This window comes from Protopterus annectens, chromosome 2.part0, assembly GCF_019279795.1.
Source record: "Protopterus annectens isolate FY-2018-M chromosome 2.part0, PAN1.0, whole genome shotgun sequence".
In the NCBI taxonomy this organism is placed as follows: domain Eukaryota; kingdom Metazoa; phylum Chordata; order Ceratodontiformes; family Protopteridae; genus Protopterus; species Protopterus annectens.
Window position 1 is genome coordinate 779,775,896 of NC_056728.1, and position 14,426 is coordinate 779,790,321.

Below are 14,426 nucleotides of genomic sequence, written 5' to 3' on the forward strand. Positions count from 1 at the left end.
CAGACACCTGATTTCTGAAGAATTTTCAACATGTGGCCCAACTCCCCAAGTCATGCTTGGTGAAAGTGATTAGAGAGGACCAACAGAACTGTACACTGAAATCTGCATTACAGGCATTTGAGAAGCAACAATGGTGACATCTCCATACCATAGTGAGATGGGTTTAAATTTCAGCATTTGCCAATATGTTGTTGCCAAACTGACAGCAAAAGATGACGTTTGCAATACATTTAGGAATTGTACGTTACAAATGCAGACCCCTTCCTCCCAGGAGGAGAGGAGACAAGCAGAAGCTCATGCTCCTCAAGTAGACAATGCTGCAGAGCTGACCAGCTCTGCACATTCTACCATGTAAAAAAAGCAGGGAGGTTGCCAGACTGGTTCAGGGACACCTTCAAAGCCACACTTAACGAGTTCATCCTAAAAGTGACACCACTATGTGAACGGCCAAAGCACCAAGATTGTCATCTAGATATTATGGATACCAAAAAGAGCAGTTCTGAAAAATAATCTTCAAAGTCACTGAACAGGAAAGCCCATCAAGATGGAGATATGAAATGTGTTTCAAATTCGGGAACAGAGATGCAGCACTCTGGACCAACCAATATTCTGAAGCCTACCAAGCGGTCAAGATGCACCAAAATAGTTAACAAATGCATCTTGATATTAGCATAACTAAGGCCCATGTCATGCAGGTGCCCGAGATAAGTAACTCAACTGCAGATTAACTAACCAGTGTAGTGTGGCGCATTGCTCTATCCAAGCTGAGAAACTCTTCCACTTGGAGACAGGATTGCTATGCAGAAGGCATCCTGGTGGCCTTAATCACCTCTGACATGTTTGCTGGAAATTCCAGAGGAATAAAAGGGGAGTCCACATTAGTAGCCAAGTCCTGATCTGGTGGTTGCTGTCACCCTAGTCACAGAGGACATCCTTTGCTAGGACTATTAGAGGTTGTTCTGTGCTGCTAAGGATCTCTGAGCTTAAAACCATGTCCTTCTCAACCACCAAAGACTGAAGAAATTGACTTTTATTTTTCCTCCTTGAACTCCATGATGATAGGAGGAATTAATGGTAATAATGAGAAGACACTGTAGAACGTCCATTTTTATGGGGATGGGAATGCATGCACTACTACCTCCTCAACACTCAGTAAAACTGAGGAGAAAGGACATATTGTGTTCTATGTGGCAGAGATCACGCTCCAAAATGTCTTACTACTTTAATATTTTGACCAGTTACAATTGCTAAATGTCAAGCTCCAAAAAAGGAATGAAATCCCTGAACAGCACATCTACCAGCTTGTTCACATCCCATGGGATATGAAATGCTGACAGAAGGATGCCCTTTCCTATGGCTCTATGCTAGATTATCATCACTTCTCTACAGAAGGGTTCTAATCTCATGCTCCATGTGTGTTTAGCAATCATACAGTAGACTGATTGTATAACAACTTCTTCAGGGCTAGAATCAATGCTACTACTGAGCTCCAAATGGAAGATGGGAAGTCACATCTTTAGGAGGGCCCACACTTCTTGCACTGCATGTGAACTGTGTGAACCCAGGTGAGCTCTTCAGTTCTCGGTAGAAGTTTCCTTTGCAAAGATCTGTACAAGGTTTGGCTGCAGAAATGGAAGAATCATGAAATAACTGACTAGGAAAGTCTACTCTAAGGTCTAGTAGCAAGGTCTCATACCCAAAGTAAATCTGTCAAAGTGTGGTGAATTAAAAGCCACACTGGTACTTCACATTAAGCACATTTCACTGCTCACCTGCTCAGAAGTGTAAAGGGACCCATAAATATCAAGGCAGCCACAAAGACCATAAAGTTAATCAGTCTCACCCTGAACTATGGACTGTCCTCAAACAAAGCCAGAGCCAAGACCTCCTAGGCCCTACAAAAAGGGTAAGAACTCCATACAACAGAAGGCATACAACTCAACTTTAAGGAGGACTTCCTTGCAGTCGTGACCATATAACTTCTTCCAGCTTACTGTGACCCTCTGGGGAATGCATCCATGAGAGCATCAAGATGAGGGTTGCCTCAGTTTCCTATGTACAGGAATAACAGAAGATTTTTCACGTGCAAGATTTTGGCCATCATGGCCAATACCTTGGTGAAGACTATGAATGCTGACAAAAGCTCACACTGAAACACATTATATGGGAAGTGATGCTCCACTAGAGCAAACCATAGAAATCTCACTTATGGATCCCCAGACATAATGATCTACCAGCAGGCTTCCACTTTATCCATTACGTAGCATTTTTAGCAAGGGCAAAAGTACATTCTTCTGCAGGATGATCACCTGGAAGTAAAATACACATGTAGTGATGGCTGAAATCACTCTTGTCAAAAAAAGGGATGGAAACTGTCAATCCTCAGAATAGGATGAGCTGGAGGAAGCAAACACAACTCCTCCCCAAAAATCATGATAATCTCTATGTCCCTTTTAGGGACAGAGTCTAGGACTGTCAAGACAGCTCAACTGATAAAGACTGAACCACAGGCAAAGTCCTCTCAGCTGGGAGGGGTACGTGCTCCAGAACATGGCTAAATGTAACAATGTCTAAAACTTACTGATCTCTGAGTTAACTCTCTAATGAGCCTTGTTAAATTGAAGACCATCTCACTAGAAGTCCCAGACTGTTAGGACTGTGGTGAGTGCTGAATGTGGAGTCATCTGCTTTAATAACTTTATCAATAATGGTTGGAACAAAACCATGAGAAACATAATGGTCTTTCTCAGAGGGTAGGGTGGTCCCTTCCTCTGCCAGATCTACCACAGGAAGGAGTGGAAGTGAGGTTCATAAGACCTTTCACAGAGGATGGATCTTGTTTCCTCTTCTGGAGGTCTTCAATAAGACCTTCAGCTAAACAGTCAAGGAGCATATCCTCTAAACAAGCAGGCATCATCTAGGACCTTGTTCCTGACCTCCTTCATAAGAAAAACCCCTTTCATCTGCATCACTCTGTTTATGCCACCACCAACCCTGTGACACTAACCAAAAACATCAGTACAATACAAACTAAATGGAAACTATGTATTCTACCAAGGGCGCCCTTAACAGAGTATGAGGAGGATCCTTCTTGGACCCAGATCAAGGGAGGTCTTCTAGGCTTATCCAACATATTCTTACTAGTGTGCCAGAGGAATATACTGTCCCCCAACACCTGTAAAAAGTTCTTGACTTCTTTTGCAAGAGCAAAGGGGCCAAATGCTTTGTTTTCTGGGACCTATGTCAGAAAAGATCTCAAAGGAGTAGGCACTGGAAAGTTACTAAAAAGATATGCCCACTGACAGGGTAGCTTGTAAAGGATATCTGCATTTTTTTCAGGAAAATGGAAGTAGAATCAAACTGCTAGGACAGCATTGTTTATGACTCTAAATAAGGGAGGACACAGCTCAAACTCAGGCTTCTTTCGAATAAATATTGCCAAGCAATTCTTGAGGGGAGAACCAAAGCTGCTCCTTAGCAGTATAAGAGCATTTCTAAATAACAGCTCATATAATGAAAATGAGCAAGGGTTTAGTGTCTCAATAGTCAAGTCCATCTTGGACAGAGTGGGGCTGAGAGCTTCAAATTCTCGAAGGATGCCAGCAGTGAAATGCCACCCATTGGGGTAAGCTCACATGTTAATGGGCAAGCATATGACATACAAGTGCTGGGCACTGACAGACCAGAAACATATACTGAGTCAATCACTAATCAGGACTTTGTCAGGTACTGGACAAGGCTTCAGACTAAAAGCCCTAATCATGTGCTCCTGCACAAGTGATAACCAGGATGACTCTCTTCAACTGCATCATGTAACAAAGAGAACAACTCAACTCAAACTTTTCTGAAGCACATTGTCCTAGCAATGAAGTTTCACTTTTAGAAGTTTTATCTAAATAATTAAAACATGAACCAGGACTAGGTTGCTGGTGTACAAATATCTGCAAGCTTAAAAATGCCTGAAACACACTCCAGACGGTGCAAACATCAAGTGTACTAAAATGCTAAATGAAGAGTGCACTACCAATCAGAGTGTCTCCAAGGTACAAGAGAATGTGTTGAGCTGGAAGAAAAACCTTGGGTGGAGTGTGCCTTGTCCTGAGTACTTCTGATCAATGAAGGTTAGCTTTAAAAGACTAGTCTCTAGAATCAGGCTGGCCAAATATGGCATTCAGTCAACCACCTGATAACAGGGTGTCACAAAACTTTTGGAATGCTCCACCTAGGGTGGAAGCCAAATGCATGCATGCCCCAATCCCAAGGTAATCAACTGAGGGTAAGGACCAGTTCAGGCTCAAGTCCCCACTAGTCAAGGATGACCTTAGCACATGAAGAATGCAGGTGTGTGTTTGGGGGGGGGGGGTGGCTTATTCGACATAGACCTTCCTTGAGCAGCCTCATGAATGAACCTGGTCTTCAAGTGCTTGCCTTCTGGTAATGCCTTACCACATGACTGAGGCTGCAAAGAGGACCTTTCAAAGGTGTTTGTGCAAACAGCTCTCAGGCACCACCATCTCTGCGAAGGTGACTAGCAACTTTTCCTATATTCAGTGGTGAGTAGCTGGTCTGAAAATGAGGCAATATTGTCAGCTGCCACAAATGTATAAAGTTCTGGATTACTGAGACAGTATAGGTAAGGCCAGTACAGGTCTTTGCTGGTAATTTTCTGACTATAAAGACACGTGTGTGTTTAGGCATGAAAACATAAAAATTTACCAAAGACAGCAAAGATCAAGATGCAAACTGAACTGTGTGAACAACAAAACAGTATTCATGGATGTGGGTGCTTACATAGTCATCACTTTATGCCACTAAGTGTGAACAGTGGATTTTGTTGAAAAAAATGCAGAATTTCAAATAATGAAGTTTTAACATCTTCAAGCTAAGGATTTGTTAAGGAGGATTCCCTTGGTTAGACCCATACACCTCGGAACTTATTTGCTCAAGAATCCTGGAGAAAGCTAAAAAATAATGGGAGGACAAAAAATCAGGGACAATTTTTAAATATTACTCTAATTCACTTAAAATAACAACAGATTTGGTATTGTGATGCATTTTCTGAACAAGAAGTATGAAACTCCAATAACTGCCATTATTGATAGACTGTAATCCTCAGTGGTTTACCAGAGAATCAAAAAAATTACAAGGAACAGGAGAAAAATAGGAGGCAAAAATCAGGGACAGTTGAGAGGTATGGTTAGATCTGTAATTTTTGTCTGTTTTGTTTGTAAATATTAATAGAAACTAAGCAAATAAATCAAACCTACCTGAATTCCTCCATTACAGTGCTCTGATGTTAAGATAAGGCCAGGAAGGTTGCTGATCACATCTAACCGTCTGAAATACCAAACAAGATTCCAGAAAATGATGGGATGTTGGTTGATAAATGTCGGTGAATTAATCACTCGATCTCCTTCATTTTCCAACAAGGATTCCAATTCTTTCCTCAGCACAAGAGGACTCAGGTAAGGTACCGATATAGGCAAGGGATTGGGCCTATTTTCCTGAAGACCCTAAAGGATACATCACAAAAAAATTACAGGCACTATAAAGAAACAGATTTTTTACTGACATATTACTTGCTTCTCCTTTCAGATACCATCACCCAGAAAAACAGTTATGGAAGTGCACTCTGTGGGCAGCAAATCAACAAGAGGTTCAAGCAGCAGGAGTGACGTGGGACTTAAATCTAGTTTTCTTCTTTGGGACAGCATAGTTACTGGTGGAAACTATCAAGATGACCATATCCATTATCAATCAAATAATGTGCAAGATTAGGAGGCCCTCCCTCTACTCTTATCACTCCATATGAATAATTAAAAAACAGCCTAAACTATATAAAGAAATAAAAAAGAAAGCACACAGGAAAACAGAATAAAACATAACACACTGAACTCACCTCTAAAATGAGGATCACAATTGTTAGGATAGAGGGTACAAAATCAATGTCTACTCCTAGAATGTGCATCAGTAACCATGACTAACCATGTAACTGTACTGTTGTAAGACTCTTGCATTGTTTGGATGAATGGCAACACTTCAGAAACTCAATAAAATAAATGGTAAATCAGTGAACAAACAGAAATTGAAACAAAGATGTCAATCCACCTTAGATTCCTCTGAAGCACACTACCAGAGCCGTGGTTGGCTCATCCAGCATCCTATTCCTGTCCTATGGAACTGTGCCCTGCCCAGCTCAGCTCAACTGAACAGGACAAAAAAATGACTTCCTGTGCTGGTATTTTGGTGCATAAAAAGTTACAGGTATGATTGTATCATGCTAACACTTTGCATCCATTGTGGTTGACCCCTTCATTCCACCCTTGCTATGCTATTGCAAACTGCTGCCAAAGAAACTTTACTTTTGGAAGTCATAGCTTAAAAAGTAAGAAACCAAAGCTTAACTAGGACTAGGTTTACTCCCAGCTCATACCCTCCTGAAGGATCCCCCTGTTGTTGCCAATACTTATACATCAGGCAAAGTACAATGCTAAGTGAAGAGTGCACTAACAAGGATTTACAAGGAACTAACAAAAGAAACTGAAAACCTAAAGCAACAAGTGCAAATGAACACCTGTTACTGTTATAAAAACATTGGGCCAGATTCAATAACACCTACACTAAGTGTACACGATCTGTATTCAGGAACATGGCTACCACATTAAGTGTACATGTAGTCTACACTTTGAGATAACCTTTATGAGTCCCTCTCAGGGTTTAAATCTGCAAGAAAATCAATAGAGAAACTAAAATTAGGAAGAACAAGGTACAAGTTATATTTGTGTTATCTATTCACTCAGCACAGTGTACACAGTGTAGGCGTTAATGAATCCCACGGATTGTTTTGACATCTTTCCTGCTGACAAAGAAAGGTGAATTTAGCTAGCCATCAATGGCAGAGTGGTGACATTTAATAAATACATATAATGAATGCCACTTTTCCTTCCACAAATAGTTGTAAGCATAAAACACAAAGGGTCTCCCTTCACTTCACTTTTTGAAAGATTCCCAATTATAGGCACTTACATTTTGCTTCACGAGGGACAGCACCATAAGGAATAATGCTAAATGCTACTAATATTTATCTGCAAAGAGCTGAACTTACAAAAATCACCAAACAAAGGCAGCATCAATAAGTAATGCTGCATCAATAAGTAATGCTGCATCAATTAAAGATTATATCTACAATATGCTGGACTAAAAATAGTTGCACCTGGCATTTTAATGCATTTCACTTGCACTTCCTTGTAATGCAATGCTTTCTCTAAGATGCTATTCATGGCTCAAATATGTTTATCCAAGCAACTTTCTAACAGTGTACAAAATGTTTTTACTCTGTCATTAAAGAACTGTGATAAAAAGACTTCTACTTAACATTATCTACATCAGACTTTGTGCAACCTGCACTTCAATATGTTAATCTGATAAAAAAAGAAGTTATGTCCTTACCATAACGTTCCATGTGAGTTGTTCATCTCGCCTTTTTGTTCTTACACGTGGATTCTGAGCCGATCCCTTGGCTCAGAGTCAGCCGATTTTCAAGCTCAAACTCTGAAAAGCTCGAGACCTTGTGTATATCCCATAATGCTCTACTGTAAACCCCCAGATCTAGTACGCTGCACCCAAAGCCAGCCTAAAGGAAGAAAAAAGAACTACAGTACCTACCTATCTAGGTAGCTATAGGTTTGCAGAAGGAAAAATAGTCTGTCCAAAAAAGACAGGCTGACAAAAATCGACCAATCCACCAAGGCAACCATCTTTCTCAACAGGAGGGGGAAGGCGGGATGGAATCTAAGAACAAAAAGGCGAGATGAACAACTCACATGGAACATTATGGTAAGGGCATAACTTCTTTATGTGAAGTTGTTCTATCTCACCATTTTGTTCTTACATGTGGGTATCGTCCCAAGCACCCTAATCCTGGGTGGCTCAAGGGAGAACATTCCTGAGCACAGTGGAACCAAAGGAAGCCCTGTCCCTGGAGGTCCTGTCCACTTTGTAATGAGTGATAAAGGTGTGAGGTTTTGACCACGTGGCAGCTGCACAGATGGTATCCAAGGGCAAACGAGCTGCATGAGCTAATGACGTAGAAACAGCCCGGGTAGAATGGGCTTTGACGTTAGTCGGTAATGGCTGGTTAGTGGAGGAATAAATGAATTTAATGCAGTCAGAAAGCCACTTACATAATGTGATTTTTGATACCGCAGAACCTTTCTTATTCTCTGCGTAAGAGACAAAGACTTGATCCGATTGTCTGAAGTCTTTCGTTCTGTCCAAGTAGAATCTCAATTGTCTGTGAACATCAAGCTTGTGTAACATATATTCCAGTCTGTTGGTACAGTGTCTAAAGAAGGTTGGGAGCTCAATGGACTGATTTAAGTTAGTTTCTGAACAGACCTTGGGAAGAAAGGTAAGGTTTTGTCCTGAGAGACACCCTATCAGGGTGGAATATCAAATATGGGGGCTTGGAGGATAAGGCTTGAAGTTCGGAGACCCTACGTGCCGATGTAATGGCTACCAGAAATGTAGTTTTCCAAGACAGAAACTTCAAGTGACAGGAAGACGCGGGTTCGAAGGGGGCTAGCATCAATTGGGATAAAACAAGATTCAAATTCCAGGAAGAGACAGGGTGTCTGATAGGTGGTCTGAGATGGTGGGTCCCTTTTCAAAAAGGCCTTACATAGTCTATGGGACATGATGTTAGACCCATTAAACCCTACATGAAAACTGGAAGTAGCAGCCAACTGAACTCTTATGGTGGCAGCAGCTGCGCCATCAAAGAACAAAGAAGCCAAGAACTCTAAGATGGTATGAATAGGCGCCACATAAGGGTCAATGTCATGATGAGAAGCCCAGTGAACAAATCGTTTCAATTTGCTGTTATATAGCTTCCTGGTAGACAGTTTATGAGAGGAAACTATAATATGTTGGACCGCGGGAGACAAATCTTGAGACCTGGCTAATATGGGAATTGGAACAGCCAAGCTGTCAGTTTTAGGGAGATGAGGGAGGGATGAAGAACTCACGACGAATGAGTCAGAAGATCTGGCACTGGGTCCAGAATCCATGGTTCTTCCACTCGATACTTCTGTAGGAAGGGGAACCAAATCTGATGAGGCCAAGACGGGGCTATCAAAATCACAGTCCTTCCCATACTTTTAGCTTTCTGTATAAATTTGGGAATTAGGGAAACTGGCGGGAAGGCATATAGGAGGCCCAGGGGCCAATCGTGTACGAGCGCAACCCTCTGGTTGCTCCCCGGTGGGGGATAAAGGACAAAGTAGCTGCTGCATTTGGCATTCATCTGAGATGCAAACAGATCACAGCAAGGCTGGCCCCATCTGCGGAAAATCTTGTCCGCCACCTGTTGTTTGAGGGACCACTCGTGAGGCAAAAGGATGGCCCTGCTCAGTTTGTCCGCTATCACACTGGATGACCCCGGGATGTGCGTTATTAGAAAGTGGCTGGTGGATACAGCCCATTGCCAAATTCTTAGGGCCTCTCGGCATAAGGGATACGATCTGGTTCCCACTGACTTGTTGATGTACCAGACTACTGACATGTTGTCCGTCTGAATTGCAATTGTCCCTGAAAGAAGACAGTCGTGAAAGTGTTGCAACGCCAGGAACACCGCTCTCAGTTCCAGGACATTTATATGCAAATGTGATTCCATGCTTGACCAAGTACCTTGGACAGTCTTTCCCTGAAATAGCCCCCCCCCCCTTACCCTATCAGGGAAGCATCCGTGGTCACTGTGGCTATGGGTTGGGGAAGAACAAGGGGACGTCCGACTATTAATTGGTCGCTGTTCAGCCACCAATTGAGATCCTTTTTGTAATGATTTGTTAATACAATCTCGTGTGACATGGGCAGTTGTTGGTAAAACCATTGTGCGAAGAGTACCCACTGGAGTATCCGCATGTGCATGCACATGCACCCTAACGGGACTGCTATCAGCGTGGCTGCCATTGTGCTTAATAGCTTCAGTATCTGGGACGCAGGAGCTTTGTTCTGGGTCAACAGACTGGACAATTGACTTTCTAGAGATACGATTCTTGCTTGAGACAAAGGTAATACGCTGCGTGGGTGATAACGCAGATTTTTCAAAGTTTAAGGTTATGCCCTACTGGGAACAAAGGTTGATAGTGTAGTCTCTTGATTGGATTAGTTGATGCCTGGAGGTGGTGGTGAGGAGCCAGTCGTCCAGATATGGAAACACCCGGAATCCTAAATGTCTCAGGTGAGCCGTGACCACTGCCATATATTTGGTGAACACTCTGGGGCTATGGTGAGACCAAAGGGCAGGGCTGTGAACTGGTAAAGACTGGCCCCCAGCCAGAAACGCAGGTGATCTCTGGATGATCTGGCCATTTTGATGTGGTAGTAAGCATCCTTGAGCATATCCAATTGCCCGTTTCTAGGAACAGAAGTATCGATTGAAGCGTGAACATCCGGAACTTTTCCTTCTTGACGAAGGTGTTGAGTTTGCTGAGGACTAATATGGGCCTCCAGTCCCCTGTTTTCTTTGGAACTAAAAAGAAACTTGAGTAAGTTCCGGATCCTATCTGGTCTGCCAGGACTGGCTGGATGACTCTCTTGTCTAGCAGGTTCTGAATTTCTATGGCTGCTAGCTTTCTCAGACTGGGTGGAACGTCTGGAATACTTGTACACATGCGGGGGAGTTTTGTAAAGGGAATGTAGTAACCTCTGGCAATGATGCTTTTTACCCAAGAATCCATTGTAATGTTTAGCCAGACGTTTGGGTATAAAACCGAGCGACCCCCGACCGCCTCCAGAGAAGGACAGCCGGGCTTCCTTTCAGGAACGCTGATGGGGCTTACCAGAGAACTGCTGTCACCCTGGTTTTGCAGACTCCCTCTGCCGGTTGGACGGCGTCTTCCGTTTTTACCCCCTCCCCTGCCCCTAGAGGGGGTATCCGTAGGTGTGTTTTGGAAAGCTCCTTGGGGTTTTCGGAACCACATTTTCCAACTTCAGTGCCCTTTGGGGTATGGTCTAGTTGGAGTGGGAAAATGGACTCCTACAGCAGAAAGAGTCTTTTCCTTCTTGTTCACACCTAGCAAGCGTCTCCTTAACTTTAGACCTGAACAAGGCGGAACCATCGAATGGGGTATTGACGAAGGAAGATTTGAAGGCTTCCGCAAAGGAGAAAAGGCGCATCCAGGACCGTCTCCGAAGAGCTATCGCTGAGCCTGCCACCCTACTCGATCCATTGGCAGCATAAGAAATGAGTCGCATGGATGAGTTGACTATAGAATTGAGGGTGTTGAGTTGTGCAGTCACCTTCTCAGAAACTGCATCAGCTGTGTTACCCTGTAGAGTTATCTCCCAACTCTTTAAGGAGATCTCGTTGAAGGCGGGTAAAATGGGTCAGGTAGTTGAGCGATCTCATGGAAAATGCCGCAGAACTAAATAAGCGTTTCCCATACCTGTCCATCGTCCTAGAATCCCTATTAGGAGGATGGACAGAAGAAGAGGTTTCCGACATCTCTTTCTTGGTGGCTGCCGCCACCATCATGGCATCAACCGGGACTCCCTTGGTAAGAAAGGCCTTGTCAGCAGGGGAAGTAATGAACTTGTTGGGCCTCCGAAGTACCTGTTCCACTGAATCAGAGGACTTCCATGCCCTTTGAGCAACCAGATCCATCAGTTCATCGAAGGGCGGGGTAACCCAAGAGGTGGATGGTTGAGACCCAAAGGCCTTCAGGAGTACCGACTCATCCTCAGTAGGGGCAAGGAACTGCCAATCACTCCTCTGTTTTAAGATCTCCAATATGTCTGCAAATGAGACATCCTCTGAGGGGGGATCGTGGGGACCCTTCTGATTCCTCCAAGTCGGTATCCGATGTCAGGGATTCCTGTGGGGAATCCAAGCGCCTCCTCTTGCACAGTCTCTTCCTAGGTACTTCATCGGTGGGAGCGTCCGGTGAAGTCCCTGTAGAGGAGGGGCTGCCCAATGGGGATACCTGAGGCCCTGGGTCTCGACGCTTGGTAGGGACCTGTGAGGAAGAGGCAGAATGAGGCCCTTTAGGGGGAGGGGAAGAAAGATCCGAGGAGGTAGTGGTCTTAGCAGACAAGACCTTCCTCATGGCTTAGAAGGCACCAGAATCCCGGTCCGAAAAGTCTGTCGGCTCCGAAGAGGCCGGCAGCCCCCCCCCCCCACTCCAATCCAGAGGACGGAGCCGAAGCCACCTGTGCCAAATCCCCAAGGGGAAGGGTCGGAACGGAAGTACCGGTCCGACTCTCCACCCCGGAGCCAGCAAGGGACTGTCGGCCCCGAGACTCCCCGGTCGAAACCGAAGAGATGAAGGTTGATGGAGCCGAGGGAGGTGGATCAAACCTCGGCTCCGAGGGCTCTATCAACATCGGTTCTGTCTGCCCCGGCTCCGAAAGTTCAACTGGCTTCGGAGGAGGAGGAGAAGAAAGTAGGGCAGGAATTTCAGGCTTCGAAGCAGAGTGGCTCGAAGCGGAAAGCATTTTGGCCAGGGCCGGGTTCTCTAGCAACCTCTTAACCACTCGGTCCAGGTCCACATCAGATAGCCTCGAAGAATGGGTCGAGGGATGGGTCAAAGGAGCCGAAGACAGTACCGATTGAAGAATTGGAGACTGAGAAGTCTCCAATACTGGATCCACAACTGGGCTACGAGGTAAAGGATCGATACAAGGCTCCAGGTGATGTGGAGCCGATGAACGAACCACAGCAGAGGACCTCAGAGCCGATGACTTGGGCTCCGAGGACTCCTTGGATGACTTCACCCCTTCAAAGCCTTTGAAGAAAGGTCGGTCTTGTCCAACGTAGCCTGAAATTCAGGCTTCAGGAGTCCCCAATCCACCAGCTTCCTGTGCCTTTCCAAAAGAACCCTGGCGCTAAAGGAGTGGCAGATAGAGCACACTTCCTGCAAATGAACAGAACCCAAACAGTACACGCAGGTGGAGTGGTGGTCTGTAACAAACATTTTTAAACCACACTCACACCTTTTAAATCCAGACTTTTGCTTTTCTGACATATTGTACAATATAAAATCAGATCCCTGAATCTCAATATTAAGCAAAAAATATAACTACACACCAAGTTATCCAAGTATCTTAACTATTAATTATAGGCTATTAACTATTAACTATGCACTCTACAGGATATATATTTCTAAGTTATTTTAAAGTGACACAAGAAAGAAGCACACACACACACAAGAGCTGACAGAGCCCTGTCACACCCAAACAGGTAAGAAAGGCCTAGAAAACCTTTAAGAGAAAAACACTTCAAATATTTACTGAATCTACACAAACTAACACTAATTCTATAGTAAATCCACATCTATTTTAACAATATAAAAATAGAAAGTTTCCTAAATATTCTCTATAAATATAGAAAATTTAGTCACTGGCTCGAGCTTCCTGCGACGAGCTGTAGATCTGTTGCAGCAGCAAACTAGATCTGGGGGTTTACAGTAGAGCATCATGGGATATACACTAGGTCTCGAGCTTCTCTGAGAGTTTGAGCTTGAAAAGCGATCGGCTCCAAACCCGCGTGTAAGAACAAAACAGCGAGATAGAACTACTTCACATCTACCATTTCTCCTTTCTGGAAAATGGACACAAAAAAGAAAAACAGTTACAGTGACACACCCCACCCTACCATCAACTCAAGTCTATGGGCTCCACACTTCACAGCAGTTACCATTTTCTCAATTTTAGGATCATTTAAACATATATAAAAAAGTAAAGCCATATCAAAAGGAACCATGGTACAGCAGAACAAGGACAGAAAAAGCAATTTGTACAGAGTGGGACAATAAATTAGCAAGAGTGTATGTGAAAGGAAAATATAACTTGTGCATAATAAACAATCACACATTAAAACATGTACATGTAGCCACAATAATAAACTCTAACTTCCTTCACACATACAAACACAAATCCCTCATCTACTTATCTCACTGTCTTTGTGAATTTTTTACTGTATTTTAGTTTTACATAGTAATAGCACAGCTGTGAAATTAAACTTACCATAGCATTAGATGCTCAAATGATCACTGCTGCAGTACCCTTAGCTACATGAGTTGCATACTGCCAAGGATACAACAGCTGGCCAGCTTTTAAAGCTCCAGGGCTCCATCCATGTCCCCAGTCAGTAAGCTCGAGCTTTCCAAAAATACTTGTTTGGTCATGAACCATGAAAACTTTCATGCCACCAGAGAGAGAGAGGGAGGATGGATGAGCCATGAAAGGACAATGCCACGAAAAACAAAAAAGTATTCACTCGCATAATCATCACAACAAAAACAAGGGGAGTGTGGCATGAGGGAGGGGCTACTGCAGCACAGATAATTTGAACACCTATTGCTATGTTAAGTTTACGTAAACAATTCCACTATGTTTACCACAATGATGACTGCTGTGCCCTTTTT

General features: G+C 43.6%; 1 protein-coding gene across 1 annotated transcript in view; it reads right to left on the minus strand.

Annotated features, from left to right (window-relative positions):
• DENND4C (DENN domain containing 4C) overlaps window positions 1-14,426 on the minus strand; it is a 2,492,302-nt gene that overhangs the window by 438,833 nt on the left and 2,039,043 nt on the right. The window contains exon 26 of the mRNA XM_044061083.1: window positions 5,268-5,513. Coding sequence (XP_043917018.1) covers window positions 5,268-5,513 — 246 coding nt within the window. The remainder of the gene's footprint in view (window positions 1-5,267; window positions 5,514-14,426) is intronic.